This window comes from Choloepus didactylus, chromosome 4, assembly GCF_015220235.1.
Source record: "Choloepus didactylus isolate mChoDid1 chromosome 4, mChoDid1.pri, whole genome shotgun sequence".
NCBI classification, from domain to species: domain Eukaryota; kingdom Metazoa; phylum Chordata; class Mammalia; order Pilosa; family Megalonychidae; genus Choloepus; species Choloepus didactylus.
The window spans coordinates 12,523,322-12,545,544 of record NC_051310.1 but is presented as its reverse complement, the minus strand read 5'-3'; the positions used below and the strand labels follow the sequence as shown (position 1 = coordinate 12,545,544).

The window sequence follows — 22,223 nt, the reverse complement described above, 5'->3', positions numbered from 1 at the left end:
CCTTAGAGGTAGGAAAATTGAAGAACTTTCCAACTTGCCAACTGTCAAATATCGTACAAATGTGGTTGCTGGGGGCTGAACCTGATCAGGCTGCCTGCAAGTCTGTGCTTCACTGATCCCCAGTTGCAAAGGTTTTCTTACCACACCCTTCTTTATTGCTACAACAGATTCATCCACATTAAGGGAGCAAGTCAAGGGTAAAAAACAGCCCTGACATTTTTCCAAGGCCATAAAACACCGTATTTCTAAAAATAAAATTTTTATTTGGAGTAATTTTAGAAAATTTGTTTAAAAAAAAAGCACAAAGTCGTCATGTACCCTTCACCCAGTTTGCTCTAACTGAACATCTTATGTAACTACAGTTACTTTGTCAAAACCAAGAAATGAACTCCAGGTACAGTATCATTAACTAAATTACAGACTTTATTTGCATTCCACCACTCTTTCCACTAATATCCCTTTACTCTTCCAGGGTGTGATCCAAGATACCGCATTGCATTTAGTGTTACCTTTTCTTTTTGTCATCCTGTCACCTCGTTCCAAAGCAGAAGGGCCTCAATTATTTGCACATGATCCAGGAGAGGAAGCACACACTTGCAAGGTCAGACCAGCCACGCAGCAGGGCCCTTGGAAACGATTTCCCCTGGTGTCCTTTGGTAGAAGACACTAGAAAGTGGCAGATGGCCATGGGGAAGACAGAATTTGATCTGGGAATAAGAACCGGGAAGCCTGCCTGCGGGAACTCGCAATACGGAATCCCAGCCACGGAAACCCCGAGCACGTCAGGTTGCTCTGGAAACATAATTGAGGGAAGTGGGGTGGAGAAAGGGTCCCTGTGGAAGCCGTGGAAGCCAGGACTGGCGAGATGGTGACAGCCGAGGCCGACAGGGTCACGTTGCTGAGCAACGCTCTCGCCAAGGGGCTTCCGGCAGAAGAAGATGAATCTCTCCAACTCAACACGTCACAGTTACGTTTGCAAGCCAAAGATGGAGGTAGGATAATTACTTCCAAGGGATGCCTGGTGGTGAAAAGCAAAAAACTACACAGTCACCAAAGTGAATTAATCAGCCAGCCAAGGAATATAAGAGAGAGTTCCACAAAGACCTGGAAACCGTGTGTGTTTAATGCTATTTTCACAGTGGGGTGCGTTCCCAAAAAGGTGCTAAATTAAAATGGGGGAAGCCGAATCTAGTTTTCCCACTGACACAATGTTTTAACACTGAAGTTCCTGATCTAAGTTTTGAAGCCTCTTTTTTTTTTTTAAGTATTTATTTATTTATTTATGTATTATTTATTGAGAGTCTACTATATACAGACATTGGGCACTGGAAATGTATTAATAAACACAAAACAATAAAATAACTGTCCTTTTGAACCTTATATTCCATAGGAAAAGATGATAAAATAAATGAGCATAATATAATATGTTAGTGAGGAGAGTTATGGAGAGAAAATAAGCAGGGAAAGGAGTATTGGGGGGGGGTGCAGTTTTTTTTTTTTAAATCTTCATTTTATTGAGATATATTCACATACCACGCAGTCATACAAAACAAATCGTACTTTCGATTGTTTACAGTACCATTACATAGCTGTACATTCATCACCTAAATCAATCCCTGACACCTTCACTAGCACACACACAAAAATAACAAGAATAATAATTAAAGTGAAAAAGAGCAGTTGAAGTAAAAAAGAACACTGGGTACCTTTGTCTGTTTATTTGTTTGTTTGTTTCCTTCCCCTATTTTTCTACTCATCCATCCATAAACTAGACAAAGGGGAGTGTGGTCCTTAAGGCTTTCCCAATCCCATTGTCACCCCTCATAAGCTACATTTTTATACAATTGTCTTCGAGATTCATGTGTTCTGGGTTGTAGTTTGATAGTTCAGGTATCTACCACCAGCTACCCCAATTCTTTAGAACCTAAAAAGGGTTGTCTAAATTGTGCATAAGAGTGCCCACCAGAGTGACCTCTCGGCTCCTTTTGGAATCTCTCTGCCACTGAAGTTTATTTCATTTCCTTTCACATCACCTTTTTGGTCAAGAAGATGTTCTCCATCCCATGATGCCAGGTCTACTATTCCTCCCCGGGAGTCATATTCCACGTTGCCAGGGAGAGTCACTCCCCTGGGTGTCTGATCCCATGTAGGGGGGAGGGCAGTGATTTCACCTTTCAAGTTGGTGAAGCCTCTTTTGTAGAAATAAACATGCTCATCATATTTAGATGCTAGAAATGACGCGTGGCATACCTTTACATTATGCAGATTAGGGCTTTTGAAAATCAGTTAAACAGGGCAACACCGCAACCAATTCCACATAAACCGAAGTGGTAGAGGACCCCAGTGGGCAGAGTTCTGTCTTTCTCCACTGAATATGCTTTATTTTTGGGGGGACAACTAATTTGAAGGTGAGGAGACTCCCTACCCAGGGCCACAGGATTTGCAAGAGCTGCTTTGAGGGCATTTGGCACCACCCTAAGACTCTAAACAATGGAGCCAGAAACCCCTGGCATCCTCCTTTCTTTCCCTGTGATTTCCTGTAGCAGAAACAGACATCGACTTGCTGGCCTTGCTGCCACCTGAGAGTGCAAAGTCATTCTGCTGTTTCCCGCCGGCAGCTGGACAAGCTGTGGCACCTGTGGCCCCATCGTTCCACCTGCCTTGAAGCCAAGTCCATCTGCGGAAACCAAGGACCCTCTCCTGATAGCACAGCCATTTCCATCCCCTGCTCTTTGTCTTAGGCAGGCTTTGAAACGCAGGGATCCACCTGAGCAGCGTCAAACTCTACGGTGTGCACTGCTGAACTGGAGCCCGATCCAGAAGTCCAAAGACTTTCTGGCTCATTCACAGTTCTGACATCCCTTGGATTAACACAGTGAACAGAACTTTGATTTTTTCCTTTTAGCAGTTACTTAAAGAGTGAGGGATTACAGATGGCACGTTTTCTGCCTCAGGGGCCCAGCTCCCTCTCCTCCCAAAAAGTTTAAGATAACAGACATGGCAGAAGCTATGGAAAAGCATACATTATTAAAATAATGGCTGATTTTAAAGCTACTTTCATTTGGGGGAATAAATTAGGCAAGAAGCAAAGTCCTTCTATTTTAAATCCTTCTAATGGAAAGTGTTCTAAACTGAAGTGTATGCTTCCATGCCTTCTTATGTAGAAGGTTCTGGACATAAGTTATCCTTTTCCTGGCAAGCCAGAGCCATCATCAGAAGCCCTCATTAACTTGCTGTGAGTCCTGGGTGTGTATTTGGCTGTTCTCAGACCTCTCCATGAACATGAAGATAGTATCTCCCGCTTCTTCTGCTTGTAAGAGTGTTCTCCCCTTCTGGTTTGCAGCTTCTAGTTGGGTTGAGAAACCAGCTCCCCAAACCAAAGACCTGATTGCTAAACAGTCTGCCATATTGAGGCTTTGATGGAGGGGGTTGGCAGTGAAATGGCTGGTGTGCTGTTTTGAGACTATTATGGACCCCAGAAGCGTCGTGATCTTTTAACCAAATCTTGTTGGGTGAACCTCTTGATTGAGCGTTTCCATGGAGATGTGACTCGCCCAACTGTGGGTGATACTTTTGATTAAATTATTCATGGAGGTGTGGACCCTGCCCACTCAGGGTGGGTTTTGATTGGTTTTTTGGAGTACTTAAGAGAATTCAAGAGCTGACATGGACACTGGCTGATGCTTAGAGATGCTTGGAGATGCAGACAGAAGGACGTTTGGAGATGCTAAGCTAAGAGATGAAGCCCAGAGTTTGCCCAGGAGAAGCTGAGAGAGGGCCCCTAGACACTTAGAGAGAAATGTCCTAGGAGAAAGAAGAAAGGTTGCAGAGGAGCTGACAGAAAGGAATCAGGACAGAAGCCCAGAGACATTTTGGAGAACACCATTTTGAAACACAACCCGGAGTAAAGGACAAGCAGGCACCAGCCACGTGCCTTGCCAGCTTGCAGAGGCGTTCCAGACGCTGTCAGCCGTTCTTCAGTGACGGTATCCTCTAGTTGATGCCTTAGTTTGGACACTTTTATGGCCTTAGGACTGTAAATTTGTAACCTAATAAATCCCCTTTATAAAAGTCAATCCATTTCTGGTATTTTGCATACTGGCAGCATTAGCAAACTGGAACAGGTAGAAAGGCCTAGTTTTACTTCCCTGGTGACCTGATCTATTCATGGCCCTATCCCTCTACTCTAGAGAGCATTTAAGAATTTTCAAAATCCACCCTGACTGCTCCCCACCCCTGGGAGAATGACAGAGGTGCTCTGGGGAGAGGCTGGGAATGTTTTTAAAGACACCCCTGAACATGACTCCCAGGGGAACGAATCTCCCTGGAGGTGTGGGACATGACTCCCAGGAATGAGCCTGTCCCTGGCAGCAAGGGATTGAAAATGCCTACTTGACCAAAAGGGGGAAAAAAGAAAGGCAACAAGCTGGGGTCACAGTGGCTGAGAGATCCCAAATAGAGTCAAGAGGCTATCCTGGAGGTTTCTCTTATGCAAGGTCCAGCTAGACATCCCAAATGGCCACAATATGCCATGCTCTTACCAAAAGTAGTCCCCAAATACCTAGGTCTCTACCTGAGTCTATAAAACATTCACTCGCTAAGTTTTATCTGTTAGAAACTTAAGTCCACCAGAGTGTTCCTATGCCAGACAAGTCCTAAAATCCAGAAGCAATAGCCTCTTTAAGAACAACAATCAGATGCAGTCAGTCCCCTTCCCCATAATGTCAATACCCCTTTTTAATATGAACAAGTTAGGGTGCTCACTGCCCAGACACCCCTGAAGGTGGAAAAAGAGATTGAGAGGAAAGGGTAGCAACAGACAAGATAGAATTTAACAAAGATCTATGAATACTGAAACTCTACATACATATATATATTTGTTTAGATGCTGGGGAGTTGGAATGGCTGGAAGGAGGTAAATGACATGGTGGACCTGTAGCCTAGAACATCCTCTGAAATTAGCTCTATAGTTACTCACTGAATTGTGCTCTGAAACTATTCACCTGTCTGTATATACCCTATATTGCATAACATGGAAAGAATTGAAACTGTGGAACTGTAACCCACAACAACTTTTGAAATTACCTATGTGACCACTTGTTGAGCTGTACATTGAAAGTTAACACCTCTCCGTATGGATGTTATATTTTACAATGATGGAAATAGCTGAAGTTGTGGAACTGTGACCCATGACATTCTTTGAAATTTGCTCTCTACCTACTTGTTAAATCATACTTTGAAGTTATCACTGTTATGTATATATGTTAAAGTTCACAATAAGAAATGCATTAAAAAAAAGATACCCCAGGTGATTCTGGCGTCCGTGGGTATTGGAGAGCGTGGCTACGACGTCGAGTCCAGCCTCTCCCAAAGCGGGGCACTAAGTCCACCTGGAAAAAATAAGGTCCACCTGGGCCCTCCGCCATCTCCCTTCTCAAATTCTCTTCAGACAAACTTCTTTACTTCAAAGCAGATTTTCCAAACCACACAGTATTTCATAGAACAATATATATATATTTTATTTCCAAACATGAAGTAGATACATTTAAAAAAATAATAATAATAAAAGAACAAAAATGCCATCTTTTAGAACACTGCTACTTCCAACTTGAACAACGGGAAGAAGATGAAAACTTCAGCGGCGGATTAAAACAGAGCTCGGAGAAGAGGCTGGACGGGTCTCGGTGTCCCTCCCAACAGAGCCAGGAAGGCTCTCGGCCCTTGTTGGATGTGATGTGAACCGAGATAACACACACGTGTTCCCAGACAGTCATTTGGCTCCAACGCTGCTTGCCTTCCCACAAAGCTTAGTTTATTACAAATGCGTGTTTTACAATCACAAACAATTTGACGTGAGTGGCTATGGTCCCTGTTTGCATTGTTGATCTAGGAGAATGTTTGAACAATGAAAATAGTTTGCTTGTGACACCAAAAACCACTTAAGCAGCATCTACACACACACGTGCACACACACACACATACACTGTACTGCTGCCAGCCAGGTAAACAACTGGGTGGTGTCAGGCTAGCAGCCTTGGGGGTAACCGGGCCGTCAGATGTCAGTGCGGAGGAGGTTACTGGTGTGGACCTGGCCTTAGGGTGGATCAAGTGTGGGGGTGCAGCTGGCACCCACAGGTGGGTTCCAAGGAGGTGTGGGGCCCTCTGGCTCCTGAGCCCTCCCCTGAAAGGAAAGACAAAGGAAACTAACAAATCCATCAGGAGTCGATGCTTTGGAATGGGAGAGTTGGTCATTTGGATTTGAAATTCAGGGGAAAGTACTCATTTCTCCAAACTGGTACAAGAAACTTGCCATTTTCCCCACTTCTACTACCTTATGCACTCAACAAATGCTACAAATATCACTGTCTTCTGAAACACATGTACATACACACAAAGAACAAGAGAGAAACGGGCAAATTGAGGATCCCTAGAGCTAAGTCCTCCTGAACACGCAGGCAATTTGCTGTCTCTGCTTGTTACCCCAAGAAAAGCAGGCGTCATTTCCAAACCAGCCGAAGGACATTCCCAGGCGATGGAGGTCTGAGGGTTCCACTGGCCGTCTTCCCTGCGGGGAGAATGCAAGAGGCTTCCCAAAGAGCCACAGCAGTGGGTCAGGGAAAATATCCGGGGTCCAATGTGGTCTTTCCAAGGTCCCTGGAGACCAGGGGCTGGTGGTCTCTGCTGCCCTGAAGCCCAGCGCTGGAAACAAGGGCTGCTCAGCTGCACTTCTGGATAGGGATGTTTGTAGGGCATGTGCACACATACACACACACACACACTCGCACATACACACCACGCTTGCACGTATATACAACCTCCTCTGTCCCCTTCCTTCTCCCCCATAAAACTTCTAGAACATGCACAGCCACTGTCTCTGGAGAGAAAGCACCCCTTTTTCCTCTGGTGGAAGGAATCAGAGCTGCTTTATAAGCAGTTACTTCACAAAACCAGATCCTGTCCACCTGCCCCCACAAGGAATGGCCTCTCTGCAGGGGGGGTGGGGGGTGGAAACAGATGGCGGGCATCTGTCTCCATCCCTGTCACTTCAGCCTGGTGTTGCCCTGGAAAAGCCCTGCTGCCCTTGCCCTGGACCTCCCCACCCCCCACCCCCACCCCAACAAGCTCACCAGCTGCCTAAGTATCAGTAGCCCACGGCCTGCAAAGCAAAGCAAAGCAATTGAGGCTAAAGGAAAGTTCCATGGAGTGGCAGAAAGAATATGGGACCTGAAGTCAATCATCCCTGGATTCAAATCACAAATCACCGCTCACTGGGGAGCTGGCTGCTTTCAGGGAGGCTGTGGAGGCCCTCCATGCTTTTTGCAGCGGCTGAGAGTGAGGTCTTGAGTCCCCAGCAAGGTGTTTAGAAGGAGTAAGGGCAACATGACTGGGCCTCAACTACATTCCCTTCTGTTCCCTTGTCATCAGAAGAGGAAGAGAGCTGCCAACCCTCTTTATCCCCACAGCGGTGCTGAGAAGGGATTCACCTGGTGGCCCTGGGAGCTGAGCTCGGAAGTGAGCTTCCCAGAAAGGAAGTCCAGACTCCTGGGGGCTGAGTTACCTCTGTGCAGTTGAGTCCCTCTGTCTGTCCGGTCAAGGCCGTCAGGTACCAACCTCAGAGGTCCACAGCCCTCCCGGCTGCTAGCCTGTGAGCAGCTCCGATGTCGCCATGGCAACCAAAAGGCAAGCTTTTGGGGGGGTGGGAAGCTGAATCCCACCGACTGTTCTTTAAAGCTCTGGGGGCTCTGCCATAAGGTTTGTTTTCTGACCATGAGCTTTTGATTTTTAATTTCTCTTTAAAAACAAATTCCTCCCTCCTTCCTACTTTGGAGTGGGAAGTTTCTCTTGTCCATTGTAACTGTGGGAGAAATGATGGCTGGTTTTAAAGCCCTTTGCGTCAGGCCTTTGGCTGCAGGAGAGGATGAACAGAAGTCCCCCTGTGGATGCTCGTCAGAGCTGGCCTTACCTGTGGGGGTGATGCAGAGGCAGCAAGAGGGCTATTTCAGGGAAGGGGGCTGACAGAGGCCTGGCATGCATGAGGGCATGGGTACAAAGGCCAAAGGAGGTGCCCCTGAAGGCCTGGGACTTGGAAATGGGGCTGTACCAGTTGCTGTTGGCCGAGCAACAAGAGAAGTGCCTCCACACCACTTGGAAAGAGCTCTCCGCAGGGAAGCAAAGTAGTATCTGTCAAATGCCCACCGTGTGCCAGGCTCTGCGCCCACTTTGTCCTGCGATGGAAGTTTGTTACACCCATGCAGCAGGCGAGAGGACCGAGGCTCAGAGGGAAGGGGCCAGGATTTGAACTTGGTGGGCCGGAGTGGGAAAAGTTTGGGCTCCTTTAGTGCACAGAGAAAGGTCCAGAAGGAAGAGACAGCATCTCCCACCAGGCAAATATAAGAAAACAGCCACTTGACTGAAGAACAAAGCTCTAGTTGGGATGATCTCACGTCACCTTGGCACACTTAGCAAGTGTCTAACATGTGGGTGGGCAGGGCCACCGCCTCCAGGGGATATGACTGGAGGGGATGGTCTTAGGAAGGGCCCTAGGCTGATACCCTCCTTCTCACCCCCAGGCCACCAATGTGCCTCTTTGGGTTATGTCTGGCTCACTCCATCATCTTATGAAATGCACATTCCCTGGAGACAGAGGACCCAAGGTCTCTGCCTGTCGCTTTCCCTCTCCAGGAAGACTCAGCTGTCTGCTGTAGAGTGAGGAGTTGGCCTGGATAAGTTCTCAGGTGGCTTCCTGCTCAGAGACCTGCTCTTTCCAGGAGACCTTGTGTTTTAGAAGAAATTAAAGCAAATATGAATTTCTTGAGCTGAATCCTCATGCAATAAAGGTGATACGTTTTTTTAACACCTTTGATGACACAGCAGGACAAAGAGGGGGAGGGGGCCTTGTCTGCACATAGACTCTGGCCAAGTAGGGACAAATGATGTAGTTGTGCATTCTTAAGTCTTACAAAAAGCTGGGCCTAGAAGTTTCCTGAATGTGGAAGGAACGTTTGCAACACACAGGGAGGGACTGGAAGCCTGGCCCTGTCAGCAGAAGAGGCAGGGGAGAGGCAGGGGAGGAAAAGCCTGCAAGTTCTGCTACTGGAGGATGAGGCCAAGACACGGAACGTCAGGGTGAACCCTGGTTTTCATTCCTACTGAGGCAGAGACATCTAAGAGCCATTCCAACCCATTGTACCCTTCCTCCTTACTAAGAGAACCCCATTTTATTGGGGGTCATGTTCCCAGACTCTGCAGATGTGGGGGATCCAGTCTTGGTTAATGAGATGAGAACAGCAGTTGTTGGGCAGAGTTTCTAGAAAAGCTCCTTAAAAGGAGGGCAGATTTGGCTGGCTCAGTCCCCTTCTTCCTACCTGGAACTCAGATGAAAAATAGGAGGTAAGGCAGGCATCTTGGGCCATGAGGTTAGCACAAGGAAAAGGAAAGGAGAGTTGCAGAAACCTTGACCCTGGCATCCTTGAGTTCCTGAAATGATGCCAGCAACTGCCCATCTCTAGACTTCTCATGATGAAAGAAAAGCAAAATCCTTAATTTGTTTAAGCCAAAATTGGTGGGGGTTGTGGGGGGTGGGGTGGGTTATCTGTTACTTGTGGCTGAATCCAGCCAGGAGCCCATGGCCACCTTCCCAGAACATCTAACATCTCAACTATGCAGACTTGCAGGTCCTGGGCTAATTTTCCCTTTTACCAATGGGTGGGTGGTTGGGGGGGCCTGGGCACCTCACCCACAGTCACACAGCCTGTTAGCAGAGTTCCAGCACAAACCTGCCCGGCACCAAGCAGTGCCACCTGGGGGGTGCAGAGATCCACCCCCACTTCTGGGACTAACTCCCTGAACTCACAGGGGTGCCAGGAGCTGTTTGGGGCCTCAGTTTTCTCTCCTATCAAATGGGCACGCAGTTGAGATCCAGAGGGTCTCTAAGGACCCTCCCACCTCCAACAGTCTGAAAAAACCAGAGTCTATAGCATCTCCCACTCGATTCTGCCTCCCCTCGAAGTCCTTTCTGGTTGTGCATCCCATTACCTGCTTTCTGGAGTTGGCTTCTCTCACCCAGGTACTAGACTAAGGAAAAATAAGTTTTCATTGGGAACATACTAATTTTTTTACAAAAGGAGGATATCAGAGTTGAGAGTTTCCTGAGCAGGCTGCTATCAGGCATAAGGATGTCAAACAAGTTTTCTTACGTGAAAAACGTGATTGATGGGCAGTGGCTGCCTGGAGTGGCTTTGAGGAGGACTGGGAGGTCCACTGGGGCTGGAGAGGAGGTGGGGAAAGCTCTGTGACCAGTTTCCACGTCGGCCAGAGGCACGGTAAGGGAGGTCGTGGGCCAGGTAGCTGCTGGGCTGTGTGCCAGCTCACCGCCTCTCCTCCCCTGCGCACCGGGATGGTGACAATCAGATTGGCATGTGGGGAGCAGGGGCTGGGATTAGCTGAGTTCCTAGCGAGAGGGAATTTGGCCACGATGCCAACTGGGGAAGGACCCAAGAGGCTCGCTCAAGGCCATTGTGCCCGGCCAGCAAGAGACACTGATAAACTTCAAAGGGAGCTGCTGGCACTGCAGGGTTCCTGGGTCCAGAAGCCCCAAGCAGGCCTCCCTCGGGGGTCCCTCTGTGGGTGGGGAGGGGCAAGAGATTATCCTAATTCATGTACTTGTAATGTACACGTCCAACCAGGAAATCCCCAGTGGGGAGAAGTGGATTTCTCAATTTGGTATTTCCAAGCACCAATTTTCATCATGGTCCATGATTAGAGACTAATCATTATAGTAATAAGAGAAATAAGGACAGCCCATCCACAGTGTGCGTCTCATGCCTCGCCGTCCAGCCTCCAGCAGCCCCTCAATGCTGTTTCACCCCTGAATCCTCCAGCACAGAGCCTGGCACAGAGAAGGGACTCAACCAAAGAGGCCCAGGGCACCTCTCCCCACTTATCAGGAGCACACACAGGGTCTCTAGGGGAGCTGGGCCAACGGGCCGTGTGTGTCCTCCTCAAGGGCCACAGCAGAAGGCCCCCGGCCTCCCCCGCCCAGTGCCACAAGTCACATTCCCATGCACCCTTCTTCCCTCTTTTCTTTCCTTCTCTCCCCCTGGGGGTCCTGGACAAAGCACCCTCACCCTGCAGCCATTTTCTCCTTTGGAACTTCTCTAGCAGGGATTGCCAGCCTCTGGGATCTAATGTACCAAGGAGAACATGAGGGGTGGGGAAACCAACATCCAGTCGGCAACTTGTTGTTTTGTGGGATGAGGACTCTGAAAACAAAACATAAACCATAAACATAGACACAGCTGTCAACTCCCCACCTCTTGTTTCCTAAATGCCATTGTTCACCCTGAGAAGTAGAAATAAGGTAATAGCAGAACAAAGAACTGCTTGTTAGAGGAAATAAAATTCCATGTAATGAAAAGCTCAAGATATCTGTCCCTATTTCTCCGTTTTGCCTTTGGTCAGGGAAAGCATTGCCATTGGTCCTTGTCCTTGGATGAAAGTTGGGAGCAAGAGTGATACAGCCCGAAATTGCTTTGCGTTCCACTCCCTCTGTTCTACTTCCTGTGTGCCCTTTTCAACCAGGCCGATTGCAGGCACAGTGCACCAAGGCCTCTGCAAAGCCTCCCAGCCTCCCCAGGTCAGGCCCCAGTGCAGATAATCTCCTAACCACCAACTGTTGGGCAGGGCAGCACCATTCCCCTGCAAGGCAGGGCGGGCAAAAGCTCCTGGAACACAGTTTCCAAGAGCAATCCATCAAGGGGCCCTCGGTTGGCAAACACCATCCACGCTCGGGCCTTCAGCTGCCTCTGCCTGTCATTCTCCATGGCCCCCAGGCTGCAAGTCCCCAGCTTCCTTCCCCTGCAGCTGCTCGGGGACAAGCATCCTTGGACATCTGGTCCCTGCTAGGAACTCTGGTCACCTGCTTGAAGTGAATAGGGCCTGAAAGGTGGAAGTGGGGCACATCACCAGGGACCCATTTCCTTGTATCCAGGAGGGGTTTGAGGTGTCAGGAAACACACTTGCCTCTGGGTTTTTAATGCAAGTCAACAAACTACACCTGAAGTTACTCCCCAGCACCTGGGTTTACAAGGTGGCACCATCCAGGCCCCAGGACCTCACAGTGGGTTGTAAGAGGTGCTCGCTCCCAGGTGGTAGGAAGCTCCACCTCTCTGAGCTGTGAGACGATGGCTGAAGACAACCTGCAAGAAAGAAGCTGGTGGTAGCTCCTCAGGGCGTCTGGCCCTGCAGAGGAGCAGGGGGAGGCCAGAGCTCTGGTCCTATCCCAGCTGCAGACTCGGAGGGAGCTGCTGGCTCCCTGAATGCAGTCCCTACGGCTATAGGCAACCAGCAGAAGCAGCCCTGGGCCTTCTTCCTTCTTCTCCCAAGCACAAGCTTTGGAGTCAGGCAAGCCTGGGTCCAAATCCCACTTCCGCCATTGGCAAGTGTCTTAATCTTTGAGCCTCAGTTTTCTCATCTAGTAAATGGGCTAAAGTAATACCAAACACCAGGGGTTCTTGTGAGAATTAAATAAAATATGGCTTGTAATGTGTCCACCAAGGGACCAGGCACCTGCCAGGACCAAATAAAAGGTATTTTGTGTTTCTGCTGTTGGTGTTCCCTCCTCCCCTCCTGCTGGTGTCCCCAGGGGCCTTCTGGGCTTGTCGGCTGTCCACACCTGTCTGTTTCTCCACCCTGTCTTTGCTTTAGACGCACCTCTGGATCTTGCATATTGCTTTCCACACTCAAAGAACAGAATAAGGAAGAAGGAGTGGGGATGGGGAGGCCAGAGGGTAGACATGGCACCTCTCAGACTCCTTCTGCTCCAGTCTCTCTCCTCACCCCCCTTCTCATTTTCTTGCTCCCTCTCTCCTTCCCCTTTCTGTCTCTGCCCCTCTTCCCTGTTCCATCTGTCATTGTCTGTCTCATCTCTCTCTCTCTCTCTCTCTCTCTCACACACACACACACACACACACACACACACACACACACAACTGGGCAGTGACAGCCCCAATTCTAAGACCCCTCTCACTTTGGGGACAGGGGACAAACACCTGCACGCAGGTCCCATGGCCACATCTTTTCCAAATGTCACTTTAAAGCTTGCTGTGGCTGTTGTTAAAGAGCTTAGAAAATAGTCATGAGAATAATAATTTCTGTATCCACTTTAAGCAAAAGAGATTACATGTGAAAAGCACCAGTAAATGGGTTGTTATATCATATTACATATATTTATATGAAACTAAAGTTATGAAAATATCATTTATCTTTTTTTTAAAAAAAAGCGGTTAGGCAGACAAGCAGAATTTATGGTATTATTATCAAAGTTTAAAAAAATATATAGATGCTCCCACCCCCGCTGCACTTGTGCAATCCCTCTGGCCCCCACAGGTAGTACCCCTGACCTCACTTTCTTTTTACAGATATTGATGTGAGGGGTTGTGCTATGGTAGGGGCACAGCCTGGGGGCCATGGGAGAGAGGCCCCAGCTCTGGCTCCCTAGGGCGGGCCAGACCCGACCCAGGGAGCCTCTGGGTTTGGCTGCCTGGCCTAGTCTGCCCGTTTTCCAGTTGAAAGTGGCTGCCTGCTGAGGGTGGCTTGGTTTCCAAATATCCAGAGAAAGGTGAGCTGAGTTAGCACTGAGAGCTCCCGGCAGCATCGAGCTCCTGCCCAGGGGATGGTCAGGCTCCTCCTAGTCACCAGCAAGTCCCTGCCAAGGCTGGGGCCCAACACCCTGCAGGGGTGGGGGGTTGGCCTGTGCGAGAGAGCAGCAGGAGAGGGCACAGCCTCCTTGGGCCTCAGTGCCCCCTTGGATTAAAGGATCCTTCTGGGGTTATGCAAGGTCAATAAGAATCCTTTGGTCTCCTCATTGTAGCAGAGCAGACAGAACAGATTTGTAAAGAGTGCACACTAAGGATTTCTTCTAAAAGGGAAAACTTAGTATTGAGTTAAGGAAAATGTGATCCAGTTTTGAAGCCCTTGAGAAATTCCTGGAATTCCCCAAGAAAGGCCCTGGCGTGGTGTCTGCTCGGCCCCTGTGGGGGTCTTTCTTGGTCCCGTGAACCTGCCTTTCTCCAAAGCCCCTTCTGGGAAGGGAAGGGAGAGCCCCCCAGCCAGGGACCCTCTCTGCCTTGGACCTCCAGCCCCGGCCCCCTCTGTTCCAGCCCAAGTTGTGGATGATGACACTCAGCTCAGAGCGTTTCCCCATTCTGCATGGAAATCTTAAAAATAAAGTCTCTCCTGACGGGAGCCCACAGAGCGTGATCTCAGCATGTCCTGAAGGCTCACGGTCAGGGCCACGGACACCTGTCACAGGCCGGAGCTGTGGGAGCCTACTGAGCTGCAGGGCTCTGGGGAGCGGCACTCGACGGCCCTTTTCTGCTGTGCTTTGTTAGCTCTTGGTCTACTCTTTGTGGTTTTTCTTTTCTTCCCTTGCTATCACTCGAGTACTTGTCACTTTTAACCATATTATCATGCCTACCACTGGTTGTCACCAATCCATTGCACCTTAACCCACTGCGGTCTTGAAAACTACTCCAGCACACTGGTTCCAACTGTGCCTAAAGCAAGAGTCCCTGGGCTCTGAGTGTGGGCGGGAGCTGCTCCTCTAGGTTGACAGCTCAGAGGCCTTTAACCCCTGGGCTTTGGGATTGGGTTCCAGAAAGGAGGAAGCCATAAAAGTGCCAAGTTATTGTTCCCACATTCCAGGCAAAAATGGCATCAAATCCCATCGGAGGAGCAAACTGCTAGGAACTGTCCCAGTTACAAACAGATGTCATAAATGAAACTGTCCATACTGAGCATTTACACTTAGCGCATATAAAAATTCTATGCATCATTCCTTAGCCACACACACACCCACGTTTAGTCTAAACAGACCGAGGCAGCACTGTATAAAAAGCCGTTTGTTCTTGGAACACTGAGATAGTATTGACGCTGCAGCTGCTGCTGCGCTCCAGCCTGCCCCTGTTTCCAGCGGCCCCGGGCGTCCTGGGCAGGAGCCCCGCGGCGGACGGGAGGCCGGAGAACAAGTCACCTGGGGGCCCGGCGGGCTAGGTGGGCGGGGGGCCGTCGTAGCGGAGCATGAGCGAGAAGGAGCGGGCGAGGTTGTTGGCCAGCGCGCAGCTGCGGTCCACGTCCCCGACCGGGAGCAGGAGCAGCAGCAGAAGCAACAGCAGCAGCAGCGCCTGCAGGGGGAGCGCCACGCAGCACACCTTCCGGGACAGCGCGCCGAGCCCTCGCCGCTGCCGGGCCTGCAAGAAGTAAAACGGGGCGTGTGAGCGGCTCCCGGCTCCGAGAAGGCGCCGGGAGCAGCCGCTGTCGGGACCCACCGTGTGACCGCGCTCGCCTCAGTGTTCCCGCCTGTGGCTCGCCTCAGTGTTCCCGCCTGTGAAATGGGGCTAATGCGCAATCGGTGTGAACGGAAGGGAAAAAATAAGGTTATAGGCTCTTTCAGGTATTACAAAAATCTGTGCTTGGTGCATGAGAGTGCTGGGTTGTGAATCTTGAGCAGGTCATTCAACCTATTTCCTCATCTTGAGTGGGGGTAATAAGGAGACAGAGCCTGGCACACAGCAGGCACTCAAGACCTGTGGCCGATGTGATTGCACGTCTTCATCATCATCATCAAAGTCACCTGAAGGTCAGTCTCACAAATGCAAATGCTTGAGGGACTCCTCAGCTGTACGGTCCATGGAAGTGGTCACAGGAAATTTCCTAAATTCAAGAAGGACTGACAAGGTAGTGGCTTTGTGGGATCTGCGTGACTGTCAAGGAGTATGGGGTCAAGAGCTGGCCGCTGAGGACCTGGAGAAGGGGCACAGTGCAGGGCAGGGGCCTGGCTCTCAGGAACCTGATGGACTGTGTTCCAATCCAAGCTCCATCACATACCAGCTGTGTGACCTTGGGAACGTCAGTAAGCTCTCCGAGCCTCTGTTTCCTTCTCTGTAAAATGGGGTTAAAGCACCCACCCCCTTTTGCCAGATTGTGATGAGGACTCAAAGCAAAGTATATTTATACCTCAATTAAAAAGTATATAAGCCCTTAGTAGTCCTATTATTATAGAATACATCTGCTGGCTCCTTTGAAGAACCAGAGATTCACTCTCTAGGACACCAAAGCCACCATCTGGTAATGATGGTGATAATGATGGTGATAGTGATGGTGATGGTGGTGAGGGTGATGATGGTAGTGGTGGTGATGATGGTGTTTTTGGTGATGATGATGATGATGGTGATAGTGGTGAGGGTGATGATGGTGGTGATGATGGTAAGGGTGATGATGGTAGTGATAGTGGTGCTGATGGTGTTTGTGGTGATGATAATGATGGTGAAAGTGATGGTGGTGATGGTGATGTTGGTGATGGTGGTGATGACAGTGAGGGTGATGATGATAATAGGATGATGATAATGGTGATGATGATGGTGGTGGAGATGGCAACATTGTTAAGGAAACACTGTTAAGTGCAGTGTTCCTAGGAGGTTCCCACCTGGCATTTCCTTCACTCTCCATCTCACTCCTGAGCCGTCTCATCCACTCTCCTGCCTCAGCTATCTCCTCCATACTGGCAACACTTAACCTTATGCCTCCAGCCTCAAATGTTCTCACCCACCAAAGTCCTTACACTTGATTTTGTAAAAACAGACTCCCTATAGACTACATAATGGGTAGGCACTGCCGGCCCATTTTTATTTATTTATTATTTGTTTCAGCAGTGACTTCAGGAGAGGGGATAAATTGTTCGAACAGCTGAATGAGATGAGTTCATAGGGGAGGGCTCTTGCAACGACTGCCTGGGCTTAGGCTCAGCTCACTGGTGTGTGCCTCCTGCCCCTCTGCTTGGCTCGCGTCAGGTTGCCTCGGTCTGGGAGGCCTCTAACTTGACTCCTTGACGTGCGATGTTGACTGTGCCTGATTCTGAATCTCCAGCCCCTCCCAGGAGAGGGAAAAGAGTCAAGACAACATGTCATAGGCCCACCCCCAGCCAGGGTTTACACCAGAACTAAAACCCCATAATTAATGTTCTCCCAAATGGAAGGTTTGTTTATAAGTCTCCTATTTCTGTTTGCTCCTCCATTCTCAAAGCTAACACTTTGCTTATTTAAGTGAGGGGCTGTGCCTTGGCCATGATCCCTGGGGAAAACATCTTTAATGATCCAAAGTGTGTTTACAATGAAAAGTCTTGACAAGGGATAGTCTTCAAAGGACTTCTGGTGACTGGCCAGTGATTATTCACTTAGAGCTGACATCTTCTCTTCATTTTGAGGGTCTTGAATTCAAAAATACTCTTTAAAATAAATGGCATATTTTAGTATGACTCTCAAGGGCTTAAAAAAAAACCCCCCCACACACAGGAAGAGTCTACTTCCTAAGAATGCGTCAAGGAAGTTGACAATCTCAGCTCTTCCCATATCCTGGAACAGCTCTCTGCCTCAGTTTCCCCACGGAAAGTATCTTCTACCCAGTTAAGAACTATTCAACAAGAGAGGGGCTTCTTCAGGAGGTGAGTAGCTCCCCATCCTTTAGGATATGGAAACAGAGGGTTGACAGCCCATGGTGGTAGAGATGTTCTGTAGGGGAATGAAATACTTGGAGGCTCTGGGCAAGAGACTTTCAGAGTTGTAGAGAAACCTGAAAGTCCAGGATTCTGAGTTCAGGAGAGATGAGTTTATCAAGACAGTAAATTCTACCTAGTCTCCTGCCACTGATGAAGTGGAATTGGTTAAAAAAACAAGTAAAAGTTGGGACTAGCCCTAGCTTGACCACTTCCTAGCTGTGTGACCTAGGTCAGGTCACTTAGCCTCTCTGTGCCTCAATGCCTCCAATTGTTGGAAAAACAGGGAGGATGATACCTGCTTACCAGAGTTATAAGGATGGATGAGGCAACACATGTTATGCTTAATACTCATAGTAGGTGCTCAATAAATGCCTATTCTCTTTTTCCAATACCAGATGGCAGCTGGGGTACATGACAGCTCCTACCAGCCCAGACGCCTGGTTGGCACCACCAACCTCCCCAGAACCATCAGAAGGAAAGCACGATCCTCTTTTAATGCCATCTCAGCTACATAAGGCCCTTGCTTCTTCCTGCCACAGGGCCTTTGCACAAGCTATCCCTTCTGCCAGGAATACTTGTTTCCCTCCTTTCCCCAACCCTGCTGGTGAGCGCCTGCTGATCCCGCTAATCTCAGCTCAATCACCGTCTCAGAGACACCTTCCCCGAGACACCTTCCCCATCCTTGAAACCAAAACACCCCCCTTTACACATTCTCATGGCACTTGACTGACACCTCTCCATTGATGAGGGTTTGTCTTTCCCTTGACTCCTTGGAGGCAGAGACCACATTGGTTTTGTTCATTGCTGTGTCCCTAGCAGGGCTCAATAACTGAATGAATAAAATAATGAATAAAGGGGACTCGGAGCTCCTTCCCTTCCTGTGCACCTGGCCGTCAACTCCAGGAGGCGACCATGGAGACTCGCTCACAGCTGTCTGTGAACAGTCCCCACTGGTCTGAGGGTTCACCAGGGACATCGGGGTCCCATTCATTAATGCAGCCCCCTCCCGCCCCTGTCCCAACATGACCAAGCTCTGCACCTCACACCTGAGCTTCCCCAATGCCCCCCACACCAGCAGCTCTGTGCACTGGGCTCCCTGTGCCCATTTTACAGAGGAAGCCACTGAGTCTCCGGGAGAGTACCGGTGCAAGGTCATACAGGTGGTGAGGGGAATGCCGTCTCACATCTCCATCCCTGCTCCAAAGCCCGGGCTCTCTCCACCCTCTCACACAGCCCTTCTCACAGGAACAGCACCTAAAACGACAAAGTTGCCTCGGGCCTCTGTTGTCATTGAGCCTGGATGTGCTGACGTGTGCGTTTGGAAGATGTGCCATGTCACTACCGGGGCCTGGGGCTGGCGGGGGCTGCACTCCCTCCCCACAGAGATGCTTTCAGGGCAGCACTAAGCCCCCCAGGTGACGTACAGGCCTGGCAGGGGCCAGCTTTGCCCTGGCAATTAAAGATGCGCCAGCCCCAAGGCCTCCTCATTAAACTCTCACTTAGCAATTTGTTCAGTCCCCAAAGTTCGTTTGATAAGCTGCCAAGCCAAGAGCTGGCTGGCTTCCCTCCCCCTGTTTCCTTAAGACTCCCAGGAAGGGGGATGTGTCTGGGGCCCACTGCATTTCCGCAGTTGCTCTGGCAAATCTCAGGGGCAGGTCCCCAGGCCCACTCTGACTTGGAGATCTTTTCCCTAAGCTCTAAGTGCCAGGAGCTCTGAATTATAGCCCAGAATTCACCTCTGCAAGGGCTCAGAGTCTCCAGATGGTTCCTTCCCACGGACAGGATGGCAGGGGCTGGTTCATTCAGGATTGTATTCTTCTAGAGCCTGGGGTGGTTTGGGAGAGGGATGGGAGACAACCTTAGTGGGCCTTTTGGAGGTAGTTTAGTTAACTGGTGAGAAGCACCTCTGGATGTAACACCTGAGTGAGGGGTGATTTTGCCATTACTCAAGTAAGGATGGAGCCTCATTTAGGAGCAGACATATGGGCAAAAGGCTGTGGTTCCCTTCCCTTCTCTTCCCTTCTGTTTTCCCATCCTCCCCTCCCCTCCCCTCTCCTGTCCCCCCACATCCTCCACTCCCCTCCCCTTCCGCATCCTTCCGCATCTGAGATCCCTCCATAGCCAGGCTCTGGGCCTAGCACTGGTCTCCCCCCAGGACCACGCTCAGCACATCTGGGATGACCCGCAGGCACCCGGCTCAGGACCCAGGAGGTGAGTAACTCTTTTCTGAGATGGGACCAGGCTCTGGCCGGGAGAGGGGGGGTTTGGTGAGGCGAACCTTAGACATACTGAGTATGGGGTCCAGGGGGCATCCAGGTAGACGTCTAGCAGGCACCGGGCCTCTGGAGCCACAGCTCGGGCTGGAGACCTGGCCTGGGCGGGGAGAGGGAAGCCACGGCGGGGGAGGGACCGGCCACGGCATCTCGAGCCTCCTAAAACTATGCACTTCGGAGAACACAGCATCGCCTCCGTGGCCTTCCGGCTGGGAACACACAGTCCCAATCCAGTCACAGGGGCCCAGAATCGAGGGACAATCTACCAAATACCTGCCCTGGACTCTTCAAAGATGTCAAGGTCAAGAAAGATTCAGAAAAACCGAGGAACAGTTCCCGATTAGTGGAGAGAAGGAGGTGTGACGATTGCAAGCACAGAGGGGTCCTGGACCAAGGGGAGAAAATTCTAATAAAGAGCATTGAGAAAACTGAAAAACTTTGGGTATGTACTGTAGATTAAATACTAGTATTTTATCAACACTGATTTTGATAACTGGGGAAAAAAAAAGAAAAGAGGCACCAGAATGGAAGGGGCCATCACCCCCACACTGCCCAGAGGTGCAAGGATGACAGTGTGCTCACGGGGCTCAGTGGAGGGGCAGGGCCTGGTTTCCTCACTAGGAGGGACCTTGGAGAGGGGCTGAGGGTAGGAGTCCGGTGGGCTGAGCAGTGGAAGGATGAAGACATAAAAACAGCAAATGTACAACACTTCTCTGCATTTCAGCAGTCAAAGACACGTTTCAAAATGTTGATATCCAAAGTCACAGCACCAAGTCCTCTACAGGCTGGTGACAGCCAGTCGCTCCGGGGCCTGTCGGTGGATGGAGACAGGCCCTGGGAGGATGGAGCACCTGGTGGGAGCCTGTCCCTGGTTCTCTCCTCTTGAAGTCAGCGAGGGCACAGCCCCAGCAGAGCCCAGGCCTTTGCCATATTCGACCTGCCCTGGAGTGGCACAGTGACTCTCAGAGGACAGTCAAGTGACATCCCTTCTGCCCCGATCCCGATCTGGCCACGTGCTGCAGGTGGGAGTCAAGGACCAAGGGGCCACTTTCCTTCCACCAAAAAGGAGGGTGTGTTGTGGACATTAAAGACCAGGCCTGGAGGGATCAAACAAAATCATAGTTTGCATCAGAGAAAATGATTATTTAGTGTGTGAATCTTACCAGCACTTTCTGGGTTTGGTACCACAGTATTCTATGCCATCTAAGGTGCTGATTGTAAGGCTCACACTTACTTTACATACCACGAACAAAGGAAAAACCCCAACCCAGATGGAGCACCTGATAGGGGCACCTCCATAAAGCTGGGGCACCGAGGGGCTGCCCCTCAGACCAAGAGGAAATGAGACAAACCCTGCCACACAGAAAGGGAAAACAAGGAAACTCAGGGGCTTACCTTGGCCTTGGGGGATGGGAGGGAAACAAAAACAGCTTTCTGAGAATTTGAATTTGAACCCCAGGCTAAATTTACACAACTACTGTGGTCCAAAGGAAAACAAAACAAAGCAAAACCCTTGAGCAGCAATCTTAATTTAAAGAGTTTTCAAGTTGGCAGTGAGCTCGGTGATGTAGAGAAGCAAACGCAAATCCTCTCTGGAAGAAAGAGATTGGAAGAAGATGCCCAGATTCCAAAGTTGTGAAAATGTGAGTCTTAAAATCTATAAAATAGGGTCAATTAAATAAACTACAACTCTCTGGTCACCCGACATTTGGCTCTGGACCATGAGAGCCCACAAAATTCAGTGCATGGGAGGTGTTTGCTCTCCATGCCTGCAAATTCGTCCCAGGTAGGACCCTGTCCCGTCGTGGAGCCAGTGCAGGACTCCTGGCTCACAGCACCTTTCAAAGCAATTACATTTCACATGTCTGTGCTGCAGGCAAACTCGTCCAGTGGCACGGGGCTGGCAAGTGCGTAGGCAGCTATAGAAGTAATAAATCTTAATTATTCTGTTTGTACAATCAGGCTGAAGTCTTTCGGTGGTGCAAATGAGAGAGGAAAAAAAAAGCATGGAGAACCAACTGCTCATAAATTATCAGTTTGGGGGCAAGGTTTTTTCCTTTCCTTTCGGATGAAAAATAATATATGGAGTGTTTTTAAATTGGCACGATCACAACCTTTGCAGATAGCATCTACGTCCACACCGCCAGCCCTGTGTGTGTGCGTGCTCACATGCACAGTCACACACGTGCAACCCACACAGGTGCACACACACACGACTTGACAAACAGAACACACGAGACCCAAATCAAAGTGCCCTCCTCGATGTGCCACTACTCCCTTTGCTCCCAGAAAGAGAAGCAGGGACTGAGGCTGCAGAGCCTCGCCCGGGACCTCGTTTAGGTGGCAATGGGAACCTTCCACGTGCCCTTTCTTACAACAGGAACGTTGCCCACCATCAC

General features: G+C 49.7%; 1 protein-coding gene across 5 annotated transcripts in view; it reads right to left on the bottom strand.

The window, feature by feature from the left end:
- Positions 1-5,493: 5,493 nt before the first annotated feature.
- SYNE3 (spectrin repeat containing nuclear envelope family member 3) overlaps positions 5,494-22,223 on the bottom strand; it is a 121,565-nt gene continuing 104,835 nt past the window's right edge. For 3 of the 5 annotated variants that reach the window (XM_037831946.1, XM_037831945.1, XM_037831947.1), the window contains exon 18: positions 5,494-15,248. In XM_037831946.1, the coding sequence (XP_037687874.1) occupies positions 15,048-15,248 (201 nt within the window). In that variant the 3' untranslated portion in view covers positions 5,494-15,047. Of the gene's footprint in view, positions 15,249-18,589; positions 19,377-19,651; positions 20,922-22,223 lie in introns of those variants that run through there. The other 2 variants (XM_037831949.1, XM_037831948.1) reach the window with 2 other exon arrangements.